This window comes from Pongo pygmaeus, chromosome X (assembly GCF_028885625.2).
Source record: "Pongo pygmaeus isolate AG05252 chromosome X, NHGRI_mPonPyg2-v2.0_pri, whole genome shotgun sequence".
NCBI lineage: Eukaryota > Metazoa > Chordata > Mammalia > Primates > Hominidae > Pongo > Pongo pygmaeus.
In genome coordinates this window covers 15,252,496-15,270,206 of record NC_072396.2, presented here as the reverse complement: position 1 = coordinate 15,270,206, position 17,711 = coordinate 15,252,496, and the positions used below count along the sequence as shown (strand labels likewise).

General features: G+C 38.5%; 1 protein-coding gene across 1 annotated transcript in view; it reads left to right on the top strand.

Moving 5' to 3' along the window:
- The window catches only part of FANCB (FA complementation group B), a 77,305-nt gene extending 65,838 nt beyond the window's left edge, over positions 1 to 11,467 (top strand). The window contains 4 exon segments of the mRNA XM_063660415.1: positions 10,466 to 10,547; positions 10,550 to 10,575; positions 10,836 to 10,987; positions 11,333 to 11,467. Of these exon segments, the coding sequence (XP_063516485.1) occupies positions 10,466 to 10,547; positions 10,550 to 10,575; positions 10,836 to 10,987; positions 11,333 to 11,366 (294 nt within the window). The 3' untranslated portion in view covers positions 11,367 to 11,467.
- Positions 11,468 to 17,711: the final 6,244 nt, after the last annotated feature.

Genomic DNA, 17,711 nt, shown 5'->3' with positions numbered 1-17,711 from the left:
TTTTCAAAAAACCAACTTTTTGATTCATTGATCTTTTATATTGTTTTCTTCATTTGTACAGGCTTTCTTAAAGTTAGTATAGTCATGTAACCACAATGTGAGTTGCAGATTAATGTGTTTAAAAAGCAACTCATGATGGGAGTGTGTGTTGATATGGAAAAGCCATAGAATCTAAGCATCATGGAGAGTAGTAGTCCTGCCTAGTTTCCCACATCTACTGAAGACATTGTATGAGTAATAAATAATCTTGTTATGCTGCACCACTGAGAACTTTGGGGTTATAACTGCAGCATATCCTAACTTATCCTAATACATCAAAATTAATTAGCAACTCTTCAGGAATCCCAAATTTCAGAGATATAGCTTCTGCTTTAGCAATCACGATGTATTATTTCTCATACATATTCCTTCACACTGCTTTCTTAAATTCTGTTTAGCATAGAAGTCCAAGAGAAATGTTAGCCTCCATAAAACTCTGGTGACTCTGCAGTAAGTACCAAATGTTCTCACATATAGTTGTTGGGGCTGTGTGTAAAAGAATTTTTTTTAGGCTTTGGAAATACACTTTATGTCTGAAATGATTTCTGTTGGCATTAAAATATGTCCTGAATTGTGACATCTCAAGCTTGATGACTTTTACCTGCCTATTATATAAATTCTATTATGTAAGATATAATGGAAATTTGATTTAGTTTCCTGAATTTCTAGCTTAGAATTTGTGAATATTCTAGGACAATGATAATAAACCTTTCCCTTTTCTTCCACACACTTCCCTCTCTCTCTTTCTCCTAGTTTGAATCAAGCCATGTTATTATTTATCTGAGCCATTGGAAACAATATACCTTTTTTGTAAATTAAGGATCTGGAAAATAAATTCCAATTTTTAAATAATCATTGGTCATCTTGTGAAGTTAATTCTTTTCTCAAGTCTTACATGATTTTACCAATACCCTTCAATAAGTATATCCATTTTAATTTATATTTTATGTATTTATCATTGTATATTCACTTTTTCAGAAGTATTTATTTACTTCATATGAATTCTGTGACTTTCTTATATGGGCTATAACTATAACTGGAAATTCCTAATTTTTTAAGCCTTACAGGAATTGAGTCTCCTTTTCTTCTTTTGTTAAATAAACTTCCCTGAGACACAATCCCTCAGGTTGTAGAAAATCTAACACACTGGCTAACATGTCTGTTTAGCTGTGTGCGTCTCACTTTCTTGTGGTCAGTCTATACTGTGGCCTGCTTCCCTGTCACCCCTTAGATGTTGGTGGCTACTGTCTTTTCCCTACACCAGCTCTGCTCTTGGTACACCTGCATCACCTCTGACTTGGACACTACTCTGCACAAACACAAAGTGCCATTGGAACAGATTTTTATAGAAGGTTTAGGAGTAATAGAGAGGCTCACAACTCAGAACAGTGAAGACGAGCCATGTAAAATGGAATCAAAGGCATTAGAATTCTCTAGAATCTTTTGGCCATCCTCATCCCTGGGAAATTCTCAATGCATGTCTCTCTTCTCAGGCCACAGCATCTCATCACAGTACTGGGCTCTCTTTCATTTTCACACTTATCTCACTTATCCTCTTCCCTCCTTTCTCAGGGTCCTCACTCCTTCTCTATCAAACTTTTCTCACTTCCCTCCTTTGAAACTCATAATTCCCCTTAGTTTTACTTGTATGTACTATAATTTGCCTAACCCAGTCTTTAACTCATTCTACTCTGGGTATATACCCTTTGGAAACATGTGTTTTCAGATTAGCATTTTCTGTAACACAATCACATTGTTAGACATGGGACTCCTACTCACCAATTTTTAGAACAAGGGGAAGCAATATAAAGTATCAAGGCATCCGAGAAGGATAAGAAGGACTAGACATCCTTGTGGGCAGGAGTAGCTTGTGAGTACAGGAATGTTGTTGAGCTGCAGTGAATGGGATTAGAGCGGTCAGAATGGGCCATGTAATGGGGGATCTTGGTAAGTATCCTGTGGGCAGAAGGAAGTTATTGAAAGATGAAAGATGCAGAACATCGTGCTCAAAACTGCATTCTAGAAAGATCACTCTAACCACAGTCAGAGGGGCAGAATGGAGTCTGGGAGAATAGTTATAAGACTTTTAGTCCAGAAGGAAATACAAAATGCCTGTGCTGAGGCAGAGCAGGGTCATCTCTAGTGGGTTTGAGAGTTCTTCAGAAGGGGGGATTGATGGGGGTTGGCAGCCAGATGGACCAATAAATCAGCGAGAGAATGAAGCTGGCTTGAGCAGTTTAGCGGGGGTGATGGTGTGTTCTCTGTGATAAGGGAGCAAGGAATCAGGAACAGTTTGTGGTGGAGGTGGAGAGGCCCATGGATTCCGTTATTCCTGTGGTTAGTTTGAGGTGCCAGTGTAACACCATCTTAAATATATTGAGTAGCAAGCTGTGGACCCTCAGACACTGGCACCACAGCTTTAACACATTTGGTTTTGAGTGTTCTTGAGGTTCATGACATCAGTAAAGCACAAACATGAATCAAGAGGTAAAATATTGGTGTTTAGGAGTGATCATGTAGCCTATGAGTGAGACTCATGCACCTACTTTTTGGAGATCAGGAGAAGTCAGGAATGGTGGGCTCAGGGAGAAGTGGTGGTGTCTAGTAGCGTGAGAAGGAGGAGATGATAAATACAATTGAGGCATGTGGAGTTTGAGGGGACGGAGTGACATACAGGGGACATATCCAAAAGCCACTGAAAAATCAGGACTGGAGCTTGGGTGGTATCAGGACTGGAGGTGTAGATTAGGGAAACATAAGTTTAGTTCATTTGCCAAACTGCAGCCTTTGATTTCTTAGTTCTGTTAAGTGGTGGAGCTGAGAATCAGGCCTTAGCTTATGGAATTTGCTGTATTTGTACAAGGCAGCCTGTGAAAATTGGCAGAGGCAGGTTAGGTCTTTAACAATCTACGAAGGGATTCAGGTAATAAATTTGGAAGAGGATGAAATATAATCCATATCAGCAGAATTATATCTTTATTATGTCTGTCTGCTGTGGGTAGAAAACAAGCATGGCATTTGAAGATAGAAAATGTACTAAGTTTTCACTTCTGTCACTTTAATTTTCCTCATTTTTTTAAAACTTTTTTTATTTTTATTTTTTTTAATTATACTTTAAGTTTTAGGGTACATGTGCACAACGTGCAGATTAGTTACATATGTATACATGTGCCATGTTGGTGTGCTGCACCCATTAACTCGTCATTTAACATTAGGTATATCTCCAAATGCTATCGCTCCCCGCTCCCCCCACCCCACAACAGGCCCCAGAGTGTGATGTTCCCCTTCCTGTGTCCATGTGTTCTCTTTGTTCAATTCCCACCTATGAGTGACAACATGCAGTGTTTGGTTTTTTGTCCTTGTGAGAGTTTGCTGAGAATGATGGTTTCCAGCTTCATCCATGTCCCTACAAAGGACATGAACTCATCCTTTTTTATGGCTGCATAGTATTCCATGTTGTGTATGTGCCACATTTTCTTAATCCAGTCTATCCTTGTTGGACATATGGGTTGGTTCCAAGTCTTTGCTATTGTGAATGGTGCCGCAATAAACATGCGTGTGCATGTGCATTTATAGCAGCATGATTTATAGTCCTTTGCGTATATACCCAGTAATGGGATGGCTGGGTCAAATGGTATTTCTAGTTCTAGATCCCTGAGGAATCGCCACACTGACTTCCACAATGGTTGAACTAGTTTACGGTTCCACCAACAGTGTAAAAGTGTTCGTATTTCTCCACATCCTCTCCAGCACCTGTTTTTTCCTGACTTTTTAATGATCGCCATTGTAACTGGTGAGAGATGGTATCTCATTGTGGTTTTGATTTGCATTTCTCTGATGGCCAGTGATGATGAGCATTTTTTCATGTGTCTTTTGGCTGCATAAATGTCTTCTTTTGAGAAGTGTCTGTTCATATCCTTTGCCCACTTTTTGATGGGGTTGTTTGTTTTTTTCTTGTAAATTTGTTGGTAATTTTCCTCATTTTGACGTTTCTGATGTCTACGTGATGCTCCTCCCCCAACCAGAAAAAAAAAAAAAGAAAAAAGTTGGCAAGAGTTTCTTCTCCTCCTTAATCTCCCTTCCCTTCCACACACAGACATACACACCCAAGGAGTTGTTATTAGGTAATTTCCCTTCAAAAGGCATTTCGAAATGTAATTTCTTCATTGGTGAAGAAACACATGGTGATCATTTAAAAATACTGAGTGACAAAGGAATTCCTGAGTTTTTTTAAGATAATAGATTAAACTGAAGCCTTATTCTGCAATAGCATTTGCTGCTGCCATGTTTATGGCTGAAATCCAAGTAGCATCTCTGCTTTGCCCCAGCACAGTACATGCCTGTGGCTAATCAACATACAGGTCTTGAAATCCCTGGTTGATGTATACACCTTGTCCCTGGGAATAAAAATCATTCCCTTTGGGAGAGCTTGAGCCTGGATTGTTCAAAACCAGTTCTTTTTGTGTATACGAACTGGTTGGTTTCTTGGAGTTAGAGACAGATTTGTGAGATCAGGACCACAGTTTGACCTGGATAATTCTTTTCCACCCATGCAAACATCTTGGCTCTCATAGTGAAACTTGATTGTCATATACTGGAATGACAAGAATTTGTTCAAGTTTCAGCACTACCTAACATCTGAAGATGCCAGCATTTGTGCTCTAATGTTTTCAGAATGTCTTGCATTCCATGCATATTGACACTTTCTCTGTCTGAAATTCATTTCAAAGGAACATGGTAGAAATCGTAGCCTGATGACTTTAAAGGAAAGAATTTATTAACTGAAGGCCTGTACATTTCTTGGATTGTTTGATTGCACTTCAGCTTACAAAACAAAAGAAAGGGAATGCCAGATCCAAGTGTCCAACATCCTAATTCACCTGGACATCCTATAGGCACATTAATTCAATCTGGGCCAAACTGAACTCATCTGTCCTCATATGTTATTTCTCTTCCCATATTCCTGTCCACCACCCATCTAACCACTCAATCAAGAAGCATCGGGGGTTATCCAAGACTTTGGCTTCTTCACCAATTTTCACTTTTTAAAATTTTCATCTCTAAAAATCTCTTATTTTCATTCCTTCCTCTGCTTTCCCAGCACTTTCCTTAGGTCCCCACCATATCTCATCTGATCTGTGGCACTAATAGTGTCCCATTGAATTTTCCTGCCTCCAGACAGCTTACCACCCCTGCTCCCAGCAATTGACTCAGCTCTCCTTAGAAAATGATCTTTCTATATTGCAAATCTGATTACTTTATTACAAGTTTAGACCCCTCAGTGGTTTCCCATAACTACAGCATAATGTCTGAACTCTTTAATATAGCTTCCAAGGCTTTCCCTCTGTAATTTGGTCTCTGCCTTCCCTCTTTACCCGTGGTCCACCATTCTGCTGTGTGACCCAACATTTCAGCTGTATCATATGATGCCATGCCATCCTATAATATACCAAGTTTTATGGAGTTGGCATTCATTTAATGTGCCCTGCATATATATTTTTTTCTCTACCTGAAGTGCCCTTCCTCCCCCTTGTCTGACTGGCAAACTCCCAGTTGTCTTTTAAGAACATCTTATCCTTGGTAGCAGCCTACCTTGTTTTCCTTAACCCCACCCTCAACACCACTTAAAACATTGCCTCGAATGATATTATCTGTAATGTTTATCTTCACGATCCATCAGGGAGCATCATAAGGAGCCATGATTCATTTATCTTTAGTATCTAAACTTGCCACAGCAAAGGGAGGAAGATAAATCATGTGACCACAGTCCCAAGGTTTCAAGGAAATCATAAGGCTCTTAAAGGAGACTAAGTCACAGAGTGCTTCTTATTGTCCATTTTGCCCATTTGTTTATGTTTTCTGGGGACTGGAGTCTTTGAAATTCATTGTTTCTAGCAGTCATCAGTCCTTATGGCCTGAGGACGTGGTGTTAATAAGAATAAGCAGAAGGGTGGCTACATGAACTGTATAAGGGGCCAGTGGTCATTTTTAAACTGAAGGGAATTTTGAGTTAATGATCATGCCCTAGAGCTGTTTTTCAAACTTTGAAAAACATGATACCCAGAAGGATATATGATTTTGTCATGACCCAGTACACACACACACACGCACACACACATGATAAAATCAATAAATGGAAAAAAGTTTATGAAATACTTTACTACATGGCACACATTCTGATATTTTCTATTCCATTTAATCTATCCTATTCTATTTTGTTTTTTAAGAAAAATCTGTTTACAACCCATCAAATGATTTCACAACTCACCAATGGGTAATGACCTGTAGTTTGAGGAATCCTGTTGTCTAAGTGGACTTCCTTTCACTCAGGTGCTTGGTTGTATGTGGCTGAAGATGGGCCACATCCCCAGAGGCCCTAACAAGAAACAACTGTTTGTGGGAGGAAGTGATTAATGGTTGGTGAGATCAGTATCAGCTGATGAATAGAATTCCTTGCATTTTAAAGACCTGAAAGAAGAGTGCAACGTAGCCAAATCCTGACTCTTCCAAGAGCTGAAAAAAGTTGCCTGATTAACAGAACATGAACTCAGAGACTGGAACCATTGATGACCGTTAGGTCCCAGCTACTTAGGTCACAGGGATTTGGAAGCCAATGCCATGGCACCACCATTTGAGAATGCTTCCAGCAGCCACACCCAGGGTCAATCTAATCAATGTGGTGCTTCTGCTTCTGCTTCTGCTTCTGCTTCGGTAATTTCTACTGCTGTGGTCGTTCACTGTGCATATCAAAATGAATGACAATTATCAGCTCAGCATGTAAACAAAGCCCAAGCAGAATTTAAATTACTTACTAATGAGCAGTGGTGTTTGTCAAAAGAACGCTGTTGTTTATTTCATTGGATTTCACATACAAAAATATTGTATTTTTGCAATCATGCCAGAGGGGAAATGAGGAAATTAGAGATCAAGGAAGATGCAAACAGACCAAAATGACAAGTACTATAACTTTCAAAATATCTTAAGCCAAGTTTTAAATGAAATCATGCAATTAAATTATTTAATGTAGTCTAATGTTTATTAAAATGTTTTTCTGCTGTTCCCCAAGCAGGTACAGAATACTTGTGGGTTCCATACAAGAGGAAACTTCAGCTAGTCAATATGTGATATGTGTTTTTGATACCTCCTGTATTAGTTTCCTAGGGTTGCTGTAACAAAGTACCACAAACTGGGTGGTTTAAAAGAATAGAAATTTAGTCTCTCGCATTTCTGGAAGCTAGAAGTCTAAAGTCATGGTACTGGTAAGGCCATTCTCTCTCTCTCTCTCTCTCTGAAAGCTCTAGAGGATTTTTCCTTGTGTCTTCCTAACTTGTGGCAGTTGCTGGCAATTTTTGGCTTTCCTTGGCTTGTAGATGCGTCACTCCAATCTCTGCCTCTGTCTTTGCATGACATTCTGTGTGTTGCTGTCTTCACATGGCATTCTCCTGTCTGTCCCTCTCAGTTTAACAGTGTTTCTACTGGTCTAAAATTTTCAGCAGTTTGTCGGCCTTCCATGAAACTCACAGGGTTGTGAGCCATTAGATATGAGTGTTCTTCATAGATCCTTCCTGGATACCCCTATTAATATTCTTGGCTGCTGCTGAGATGGTTGATTGGATCCATAATCTCTTTACCAAATGGTTGTCTAGTCACACCCTTGATGTTCTTTCCAGAGCATACTCTGTCACGTTTTGCTGTTATCTGAATAGACTGAGGATTTTCCAGATCATCAAGTGCTGGTTCCTTTTTACTTAACAATTCTCTCCTCAATTTATCTCTTTCTTCTAGAGTCTTGCTGTAAGCAGCAAGGAGAAACTAGACAACACTTCCCATACTTTGCTTGGAAATCTCCTCAGTTAGATATCCAAGTTCATTACTTACAAATTCTATTTCCCACAAAACACTAGAATACAATTCAGCCACATTCTCTGCCACTTTATACTAAAGATCACCTTTCCTCCAGTGTCCAACAACATTTTCTGTCTGAGGCCTTACCAGAAGTACCTTTAACATTTATATTTCTACTAGTATTCTGTTCATGATGATATATGTATTCTGATTTGATAGAAGCTTTCTCTACTGTGCTCCTCACTTCCCTCTGAACCCTGTCACCTTTAACATCTATATTACCATCAACCATCTCTTCAAGGCAATCTAGGCTTTTTCTATCAAGCTCTTCAAAATTCTTTCAGCTTCTACTCATTACTCAATTCCAAAGCCACTTCCACGTTTTTAGATATTTGTTACAGCAGCACCTCACTTCCCAATACCAAGATCTGTATCAGTCAGGGTTTGCCAGTGAAACAGAACTAATAGAATACATACAGATCTGTATCTATACCTGTATATCTGTGTATCTTAATGATACTGGTGGGCTAGAGGAGGTCCCCAAACACTGGTAGGACCTCAACCCTGGGCCAGTGTCTGGGCCCTTGACAACTTTGCGAGAAGGAATTTAAAGATAAGTCAGAAAATAGTGAAAGTATGGAGATTTTTTGCAAAGCAAAAGTACACACTCAAGAAAGGGGAGTGTGAGTACTCAAGAGAGTGAGTTGCACCAATAGTGTTTGGGATTTCTATCTTTATGGGTTTCTTTAACCACGGGGTGGAATAATCATGAACATTTCTGGAAAAACGTTAAGATTTCTCAGCACTGTGGTGCCACCCATTTTTGCACCAAATATGAGTGTTCCTGGAACAGTCATGGTGCTGGCAGGTATGTGGTTTAGTATGTTAATGAGCAGATAATGAAGTTCTGGGTGAAACCTAGGTCAATTCTAGTGCCGTATTCGGTCCAGTCAGTCCAGCCAGCATGGTCCACATCCTGTTTTTTAGGATCTTATTGGCCCTTAGCTTATGCAGCAATTTCACCAGTTTCCTTTTTGTCATGTGAAACTGCCGCCTGGAATTTTCTATTCTCTTAATCATATCTACAAAATACCTTCACATCAGTATCTGAATTGGTGTTTGATTAAATAACAGGTTACTATAGCCTAGCCAAGTTGACAAGAAAACCCTAACCATCACACCCCCAAAGTCAGACTTGATCACATTCTGTCATGAATTATCAAGCATCTGATCCTTTATAGGCTCAAAATATTCATTATTCATGCTTTTATTTATAAGTTTTTGTTAGCCACAAGTCTCTTGTATTTGTTTTGTTTTATATCTTTGTTTTAGACTACATATGATTTTGAAAATGCAGTGTATTAAATACTCTCCTTTTGGGTATCATACCTCTCTGTAAAACATATTGCTTATTTCTTTGTGTTAAGAAAAGCATTTTGAAGGCTGGGCATGGTGGCTCACGCCTGTAATCCCAGCACTTTGGGAGGCCGAGGCGGGTGGATCACAAGGTCAGGAGATCGAGATCATCCTGGCTAGCACGGTGAAACCCCGTCTCTACTAAAAATACAAAAAATTAGCCGGGTGTGGTGGCAAGTGCCTGTAGTCCCAGCTACGTGGGAGGCTGAGGCAGGAGAATGGTGTGAACCTGGGAGGCGAAGCTTGCAGTGAGCCAAGATCGCACCACCGCACTCCAGCCTGAGCAACAGAGAGAGACTCCGCCTCAAAAAAAAGACAAAAACAAAAACAAAAAGCAAAACAGAAAAGAAAAACATTTTGAATTTTAAAAAGTTCTTTAATGATACTGAGTTTTTTATCATAGGAAGTTTTCACACCCACTTGCATGATATGGTATAACATTAAGGCTGACAAATTGCCCATCACAGGGCTGTGTGCTTGCTTGCTCAGGTCTTAGAGTTATAAGAGACACAAGAGTGGATGCATATGATAGAGGAAACACTTGGCTACCCATTAGAATCACCTAGGGAGATTTTACTCATCATATACCAAGTCAAAAAGGCTAGGGGTGGTAGCCAGTATAAGTATTTTTTTAAAGCTTCCAAGATGTGGTTTTAAAATATATCCACTAATTCTTTGGTATTCCTTTCTTCAAGAAGCAAAACTTAACTCCCCCCTCCTTGAGAGTGGGTTAGATTTAGTGACTTGTTTCTTTCTCTCTCTCTTTTTTTTTTTTTTTTTTAATGGAATCTCACTCTGTTACCCAGGCTGGAGTACAGGGGTGCAGTCTTGGCTCACTGCAACCTCCTCCTCCCAGGTACAAGCAATTCTCCTGTCTCAGCCTCCCAAGTAGCTGGGACCACAGGTGCACACCACCACACCTGGCTAATTTTTATATTTTTAGTAGAGATGGGGTTTCATCATGTTGGCCAGGCTGGTCTCGAACTCCTGACCTCAGGTGATCCACCCACTTCAGCCTCCCAAAGTGCTGGGATTACAGGCGTGAGCCATGTGCTCAGCCTAGTGACTTGTTTCTAACATGAGAATATGATGGTAGTGAGTGTGTGTGATTTCCAAAACTTGGTCGCAAAACATATTGAGACTTCTATTTGGTTTTCTTTTTTAGATCACATGTTGTGGGGAAAGCCAGCCAACCTGCCATGAGGACACTCAAGCAGCCCTAGGAAGAGTCCTACCTTGCAAAGATCTGCTGCTAACCGCCAGCAAGGAATTGAGGTCTTTGTGATGGTTAATTTTATGTGTCAACTTGACTAGGCCATATATTTGGTCATACATTATTCTCTGTGTGTATGTGAGAGTATTTTCAGATGAGATTAACATTTGAATCAGTAGGCTGAGTAAAGCAGATTGCCCTCCTAATGTGGGTGGGGCTCATCTGATTGATTGAAGACCTAAACAGAACAAAAAGGCTGAGTAAGATGGAACTACTTCTGCCTGAATACTTGAAGTGAAACATTGGTCTTTTCCTGCCTTAGAACTCCAACTGCCAGCTTTTGGACTGGAATCAACACCACCAGCTCTCCTGGTTCTCAGATCTTCAGACTTGGACTGGAACTATATCATTGGCTCTCCTGGATCTCCAGCTTGCTGACTGCAGATCTTGGGACTACTCAGCTTCGATAATCATGTAAATGAGCCAGTTCCTTATAATAAATCTCTCTCTCTCTGTATATATGTGTGTGTGTGTGTGTGTGTGTGTATATATATATTTACGTGTGTGTGTGTATATATATATATGCACTTAGAATTGCCTTTCCAGCAATATATATAATATATATAACATAGTATATTATATAATATATGTTATATGTATAGAATCAATAGGAAAAAATATATAAAACCAACCAATAGGATATATGTATATCCTATATGTGTGTGTGTGTGTATATATATGTGTATATATACATACACATATATCCTATTGGTTCTGTTTTTCTGGAGAACTCTGACTAATACAGCTTTCTACCAACAGCCACGTTGGAAACCCCAGTCAAGCCTTCAGATGACTAAAGCCTGAACTGACATCTCGATTGCCAATGTGCAAGAGATGCTGAGCCAGAACTCCCAGCTAAGCTACTTCTAAATTCCTGACCCACAGAAAGTATGTGAGACAGTAAGTGCTCATTGTTTTAAGCTACCAAGTTTTGTGGCAATTGGTTACACAGCCATAGGTTACTACAACCATAGGTGATTCCAACATGTAGCCAAGCTTAAGGACCATGGCCTTAGTCTTCTGTCAATAAAAATCATGAAATATCTGCCTTTAGGCACTCAAAGGGTTCTTAACCACTTATTTGTATTATAAGGCACCTATCAAATATCTAACTGAAGCAACAGATCTGTAGTGCTACCTCTTTTTTGCTCCTTAATATTTTCCTGTTTCATACTCATGTCCCATCAAACCCTCTATCAGCAAGCTGTGTGGCGGGATCATATTGCATTGATGTCTTTTTCTTCTGTGCACTCAGAATTGCCTTTCCAGCTCCAGTAATTCTGTTCTGTTGTGTTTATGGTGTAGACATCTTTGTGTTTGGGACATAATATTGTTCTAAATATCTCTGCTTGTTTGAAACTTTCGCCTTGATTTTCAGAAGAAAATTTCACAGGAAAAAAAACAGAAGTCATTAAACACAAATTCCCTCAATTGTCTTGTCATCCAATTGCATTTGCACACAATCTTTCTTCTCCTCTAGCTGTTACATTTGAAGAGTCATGTCCCCTTTTCATAGGTGAATCTTTTCACCTGTGCTGTGCATCACACCCTCTCTCCTCAAGGGCTGGTCTGCATCTTCACCCTTTTCCTCTCTTCTGGCTGCTTCTCATAAAAGCTACTCATGATTTAAGACCATTAAAGACTGGCTTCTCTCTGCAGCTAAACTGTAGTCTTCTAGAAGGCAAGGGCAGTGTATTGTCAATGAAAGTGCATTAAATATATGAGTGAATGCATTAATTTTGAAAACATTGCAACATTTAATGGAATATAGAGTTTCTCTTTGCTAGTGTCTACCCCAAAATTTGTATTTCGTTTTGTTGAAATGAAAAACTAAGATGAAAATTAAAGCCTTTTCTCCAGAGATGTAGTAGAAGGATCAAACAAATGTACTAGATTTAAAAGAGAGATGTATCTGACTGGTGGTCAGCTACCAATTTGGCTACCTAATGACCACTTGACAGCCTTTAAAGCATTGTGTTGAAATTGAAAAGCTGGCAATCCAGGACACCCTTTCTCTTATTGCTGCCTAAGTGTTCTTGACTTCTCAATTATCTTTATTCTGTAGAGTCAAAAAGGCATGTTCACTCAAAGAGCCTAATGAAATGTTTTCTGGGAAGCCAAGTAACAGCTATTGTCAGGTAAAAGAATCACTATAGCAGAGTGGCTATGGTCCTTCTCAGTCGCACCTTTTATTACCTTCCCCTTTTGGAATATAAACTACAAACAAGCTACATTGGATTTTTCCATCACACCCAATATTGTGCCTGTTCTCTCCCCACTCTACAGACTTTTTCTGGATGAGCCCACCTACTACAATGACTGTGTGACTTAGAAAAGATCAGCAAGACACAGAGGGAAAAGCATAGGCTTCACATTTAGTGGGAGTTAGTTGAATCCTGGCTCTGCAGCTTACTAGCTATGTGGCTTCTGGAAAGTTACTTAATCTCCCAGAATCTCTCAGGGTCTTCATCAGTAAAAATAATGTACAGCTCAGAGCTGCCATGGACATTAAATGAAATAATTTTGAAAAACATTTATTATGTTGGCAGTTTAATTGTCTTCCATATTCATGATGACTTCCAAAATATATGTAGCTCCAATTTTCCCTTTAGATTCAAACCCATGATTCCAACTGCATATCTCAAAGGCATCTCATTTTCAACATAGTGACTCAACTCATTATTTTGCCTTTCATCCTTTCCCCTCTGGTGTTCTTTACTTTAATAGCAACATCACAGCCACCCAACATAAAAACTTTTGCATCATCTTCCATCTTTCATCATTCTTTCCTTCAGTCTTCATCCCCAGGATCTGTCAGTTAACAAACTCTGTTGATTCTGCCTCTAAGATACGTTAAAAATCAAAGCTCTCCTCCTCCCCACATCTACTGCCTTGGCTGAGGCTGTCTTTGACTCTTCAACCTGGACCATTACCTAGCTGTATGTAAAAGTATGTAAGTATCTCCTTACATACAAGACACATTTGTAACAGTGTCCTAGAGCCTGCAAAAAACAAACAAACAAAAAACCAGACAAACAAAGAAATAAGAGCAAATTTAGCAGGGCATATGAAATCTTCCATGTTCTGGCCTAAACTCACGTTGTAACCTCATTACCCATAAATAACTGCTGTCCTCTCATCTCCTGCCCTTCCATACTTCCCACTCCATCTCCTTCTTCAACCCAAATATTGTTTCTTCCATGCCCCTTCTGACTCCTGACTCCCTGAAATACAAGTTACCACCTCTTCCTCTATAATTGCAAAGCATATTTTATATAGCACTACTTTAAAAAAGAAAAATCACACTCCACTTTGCCTGGCTTCTGTGTTCAACTCAAGATGGGAGTTTGATTCTTGTCCGCTCTCTGCGCGTGTTAACTCAGTATTTGATTTCTGTTTAGTGAATGAACAGCTTAAGACATTACAGAGTTAGAGATTAATTGAATTTCTTGCTCACTGACACAGAAAATATTGCTATTGGATTTTCAAAATTTGATCTTTTTTCATTAACAGCTTTATTGAGATATAATTCACATACCATACAATTCACCCATTTAGAGTATACAATTCTATGGTTTTAAGTATATTCACAGAGTTGTGCAGCCATTACTACAATCAATTTTAGAACATTTTTATTGCCCCTAAAGAAACCCTATACCCTTTAGTTTATACTGCTAAGCAGCTGCCAATCTACTACACATTTGCTAACTCTAGACATTTCATATTAACGGAACCATACAATATCTGGTCTTTTATAATTGGCTTCTTTCACTTAGCATAATGTTTTCAATGTTCATTCATGTTACAGCATGTGTCAATACTTCATCTCTTTTTATGGCTCAATATATTATGGGTTTTTAATCTAAATTTAAAGACTTTTAAATTTTTTACGTATCAGTGAGAAATTTTACATGTTAAGAAACATACATTGATTTATTTCCTTCAAAAAATTCAATTGCTTGGCTTATTGAAATAAAGATAAATTCCAGTAGGTAAATATGGAAGATGAATTGATTAAGTCATAACCCACTAAAACACCTATGAAACTTGTAATTGAATAATTCATTTGGAAATGTAGAATTAGCTACAAATTCCTCTAATTTTATTTTATGTTATATTTGGCCTGGGATAGTAAAAAACTATAAATTGAAAACATGATAAGGAGAATATATAAAGAAATAAGTCAGGTATCATAATAAAATCTCCTCTAAAGAATGATGGTAACTTCTCTACTGTGAAATACAACTAATGCCTTTGGTTGCTTTCTACTTTGGAAATTTTGTGAAGGGGAAGAAAAAAATTGTCTTACAATGTATTTTAGAATGTATTTCTAAATACATGAGAAAGTGTGTTAGAAAAAGGCAACTCTTTACATTTCTTCTCTTACAATATAAATATGGCACATTTTCTTTTTAAATTTACAATATTATAAGTGAAAATATTATTTAAGACAAAATATCTAGGTTACTTCCAACCTACTTTTTGTGTTTTTAATTCTTGACTCCTTTTAAATAAGACAATATATTGAATTTTTGAATTGAATATATTGATTTTTTTTAATGGTGCATTGATTTTGAAACACTGCCTCTGCTTCCACTTGGCCAGCAGGGTTTAACATCTATATTCATACCAGAAAATTGCTTCACTTTGAGGAGGGACAGCTCAGCCAGGTGGGGAGGGAAAGTCAGGTTCTAACCAAAGTAGGGCATGAGAAAGGCGTCAATGGAGAGCCTTGCTCTTTTTTCAGATCAAATTTATTCAGCATCTTGAAAAAAATCCTCTGATTAATTTGTGCATATATCTCTTTTGAGATTGATGTTTTTGGAAGGAAAGTACAAAATGACAGTGTCTGAGAGGAGTGCTCTTAGCAAGATATTCCTGACCCAGTTAAGGAATCTTAAATTTCAGGCAAAAACTAATGCTCCCAATGTTCTTGGCAGTTCTATCATACATTTTTAGTGAATTCATTATAATTTTTAAAGCTTTTCCAATATAAAAGATTATGAATATAAATGTAAGATTTTTAGGTATGACACAGTTGTCATCCATCTTTTTGTTTTTGTCATTCTCACCCTAAAAGAAATGGAGGCTGTTCTGGAGATCAAGCTGTTAAAATGTCCCCCTTTCAAATGTGTTAACAAATGTAATTGCTTCATATAAAAAAGGACATGGAATCTTAATGGCTGCCTTGGGAAGAAAAGGTATATTAACAACTGAGAGAAGAATAGGAGGGTTTATCATTGCTTCAAATATAATGAACATATAGAACAAACCCTATGACAGTGTAAGTTATAGTTCTAGCCATTGCATTTGTATTCCATTTGCATTCCCTTTCTTTAGGGAGAACTGAGAAACAACAGGCTAATCTGTCACCTCAGTATGTCCACAGTCTATGAGCTCTGTAGCAGATGTCTTTAGTGCTTGTGTCAGTGTCACCTCCCTTGGCTGCCTTTAATATCAGCCATAGCTGTGTTGCTCAGTTCTTCCCATGCTCAGATTTCACACAGCAGTGTCTGTATTAGTTTGCTAGAGCTGTTGTAACAAAGTACCACAAACCGAGTGACTTACTCAACAGAAATTTATCCTCACCAGTCTGGAAGCTGGACATCCAAGATCAAGGTGTCAGCAGCCTGCACTCCCTCCAGAGGTGCTAGGGAAGGGTCTGTTCTAGTCCTCTCTCCCAATTTCTAGTTCCTTGGGTTGCGGCAGCATAACTCCAATCTTCACATGACGTTCTCCTTGTGTGCATGCGTGCATCCAAATTTTCCTCTTTTATAAGGACACCAGTCATATTGGATTAGGACCAACCATAATGACCTCATTTTAACTTGATTACTTCTGTAAAGACCCTGTTTTCAAATATGGTCACATTCTGAGATAGGATTAGGTTTCGACATATGAAGTTTGAGGAGACATACTTCAACACATAACAGTGTCATACCTTAAATTCACGCCTTTTTTTTTTCTCATGGTCTTCTCAAATCTAAAGCTGTGGGGACCAGTTGGCCTTAGAAAGTGAGGTTGTTGGCATTTTGGGGGATAAACCTCAATTAATCAGGGATGGGATCCAGTGGAGAATGTACTAGCCTCTTCTCCTTTGGTTGGGCAATTCTAGGAGGTATTCTGTCTTTTCTCAGAAGTCCTGGTGCGACTGAGTCCTAATTGCTACAACCCCCACCCTACTAACCATCCCAATTTTGGCTCTCTCCTCTATCTCACTGGTCCTTTTCTCTTAGTACAACTTCTTGGGATCCCTACTCAATCAAATGACCAACACTCTTGTGGGATTATTTCCTTGTTTCAGACTCTGCTTTTGCAACACTCCAAACAGTCTGCCTTTGTTTTTCAGCAGGAAAACTAAGTGATCCTCCCTCTATAAGGTTGCATCTCAATTCAGTAGGACAACTATGTGATCCCCCATAAGGCTGTATCTCAACATGATAGTAGTACCTGAGGTTATGATATGAAATATGAGAAAGTATATTTTTCTAGTCTCCATAAATTTAACCTGTCTTGCTAGCATGATTATAGTAGACATATAAAAAATATAACTATCACTGAAAATGCTGTTGAGATTCTACTCCCATATTAGCAGGTGAGAAAACTGAAGCTCGGAGAGTATAAATTGATATTACAAGAAGTTAAACACAGAGATGTGGCTAGAACCTAGATTCTCTGATCTCTAAATTAGCATTTTTCCCACCACACACTTAATTCCTGTTGCCAGGAATATTTCATTAGTTAACAATGAAATATTTGTTGTTCCTTTCAAAGGGTGTTTTACAAGCTTTTAAGGTAATGGAATATAAATTTCTTAAGAACAGGGAAGATTCCCGTTTATATTTGTGACAAATGGGGTTATGTCTTTCATAGAATGAGTCCTAAATAGATACAATGTTAGCTCCATAATGGCAGGGATTTTGGTCTGCTGTATTCACTGGTATATCCCAAGAACCTAGAATAGTACCTGCCACATAGCAGACGTTCAGTAAGCATTTGTTGAGTGAACAGAGGAATGCATACATTCTTATAAGAAATAATTGTTTCTGTCTCCTATTCCATCTATTAGACTGTCACTTAATATGCATTAATAATACCACAATTCTACCTGTCAAAGAATGTTGTAGATTGTTTACAT